Genomic DNA, 1,057 nt, shown 5'->3' with positions numbered 1-1,057 from the left:
ATACAATGGGCTTTCAGTTTCCGTCAACCAAATCCACTCAAGGCTTTGCTCGGCCCGAGGCTATAGAAGAAGACACTTGCCCAAGGTGCCACGCAGTGGAACTGAACCCGGAACCATATGGTTGGGAAGCAAGCTACTTACCACACAGCCACTCCTACACCTATATTTATTTAATTTTTATTTAATTTAATTTTTTAAAAATACTTTTATTTTGAAATGTTTTTTTTTTTTCCTTTGATGCAAATTGTCGAATTTAGCCCAAACACCTTGTGTATGACAAGAAATGATATAAAGATAAGGTGATAGGGCAGTGTTCAATACTTACACAGTCATCAGTTTCGTGATCTGTCCTGGGGTGACGTACTTCTCCACAATTGTGTACTTGTCACTGGAAGCAATAGAAAACGGGGGAATTACAAGAGACAGTGTATAGACGCACAGACAGACAAACCAAGAATACATCAGTTTATGAGCTTAGGTTAGTTTGTATGCCAGTAAGAGAGGAGGAGGAAGAGAGAAAAGAGGGGTCTGATGCTCTATGTTGGTCTTTTCATAAAAGGAAGAAAATATTTTGCAGAATGGCATATGACGTGACAGTCTCTAATATCTAACTTGTCACTTAAATCTTAATCCTGGACGAATGCTCTAACCACTGAGCCATGCACCTTTACTATAGCGCCATATACATCATCATCATCATCATCATCGTTTAACATCCGCTTCCCATGCTGGCATGCGTTGGACAGTTTGACTGAGGGCTGGCAAGCCAGAAGGCTGCACCAGGCTCCAATCTGATCTGGCAGAGTTTCTACAGCTGGATGCCCTTCCTAACGCCGACCACTCGGAGAGTGTAGTGGCTGCTTTTTACGCACCACCAGCACAAAAGCCAGTCAGGCAGTACTGGTATCGTACTGGCTGATGGGCACCCATGCTGTTGGCACGTAAAAAGGACCATTTGAGCGTGGTCCTTGCCAGTGCCACCTGACTCATACTAGTGGCACGTAAAAAGCACCATCTGAGTGTGGTTGTTGCAAGTGCTGTCTACCAAAAAAAATTA

General features: G+C 43.4%; 1 protein-coding gene across 1 annotated transcript in view; it reads right to left on the bottom strand.

The window, feature by feature from the left end:
* LOC106879824 (engulfment and cell motility protein 1-like) overlaps positions 1 to 1,057 on the bottom strand; it is a 21,070-nt gene that overhangs the window by 5,260 nt on the left and 14,753 nt on the right. The window contains exon 6 of the mRNA XM_052978103.1: positions 326 to 388. Within this exon, the coding sequence (XP_052834063.1) occupies positions 326 to 388 (63 nt within the window). The remainder of the gene's footprint in view (positions 1 to 325; positions 389 to 1,057) is intronic.

This window comes from Octopus bimaculoides, chromosome 30 (genome assembly GCF_001194135.2).
Source record: "Octopus bimaculoides isolate UCB-OBI-ISO-001 chromosome 30, ASM119413v2, whole genome shotgun sequence".
Classification (NCBI taxonomy): Eukaryota; Metazoa; Mollusca; class Cephalopoda; order Octopoda; family Octopodidae; genus Octopus; species Octopus bimaculoides.
The sequence above is the reverse complement of the archived record's forward strand: the minus strand, read 5'-3'. Positions and strand labels throughout refer to the sequence as shown.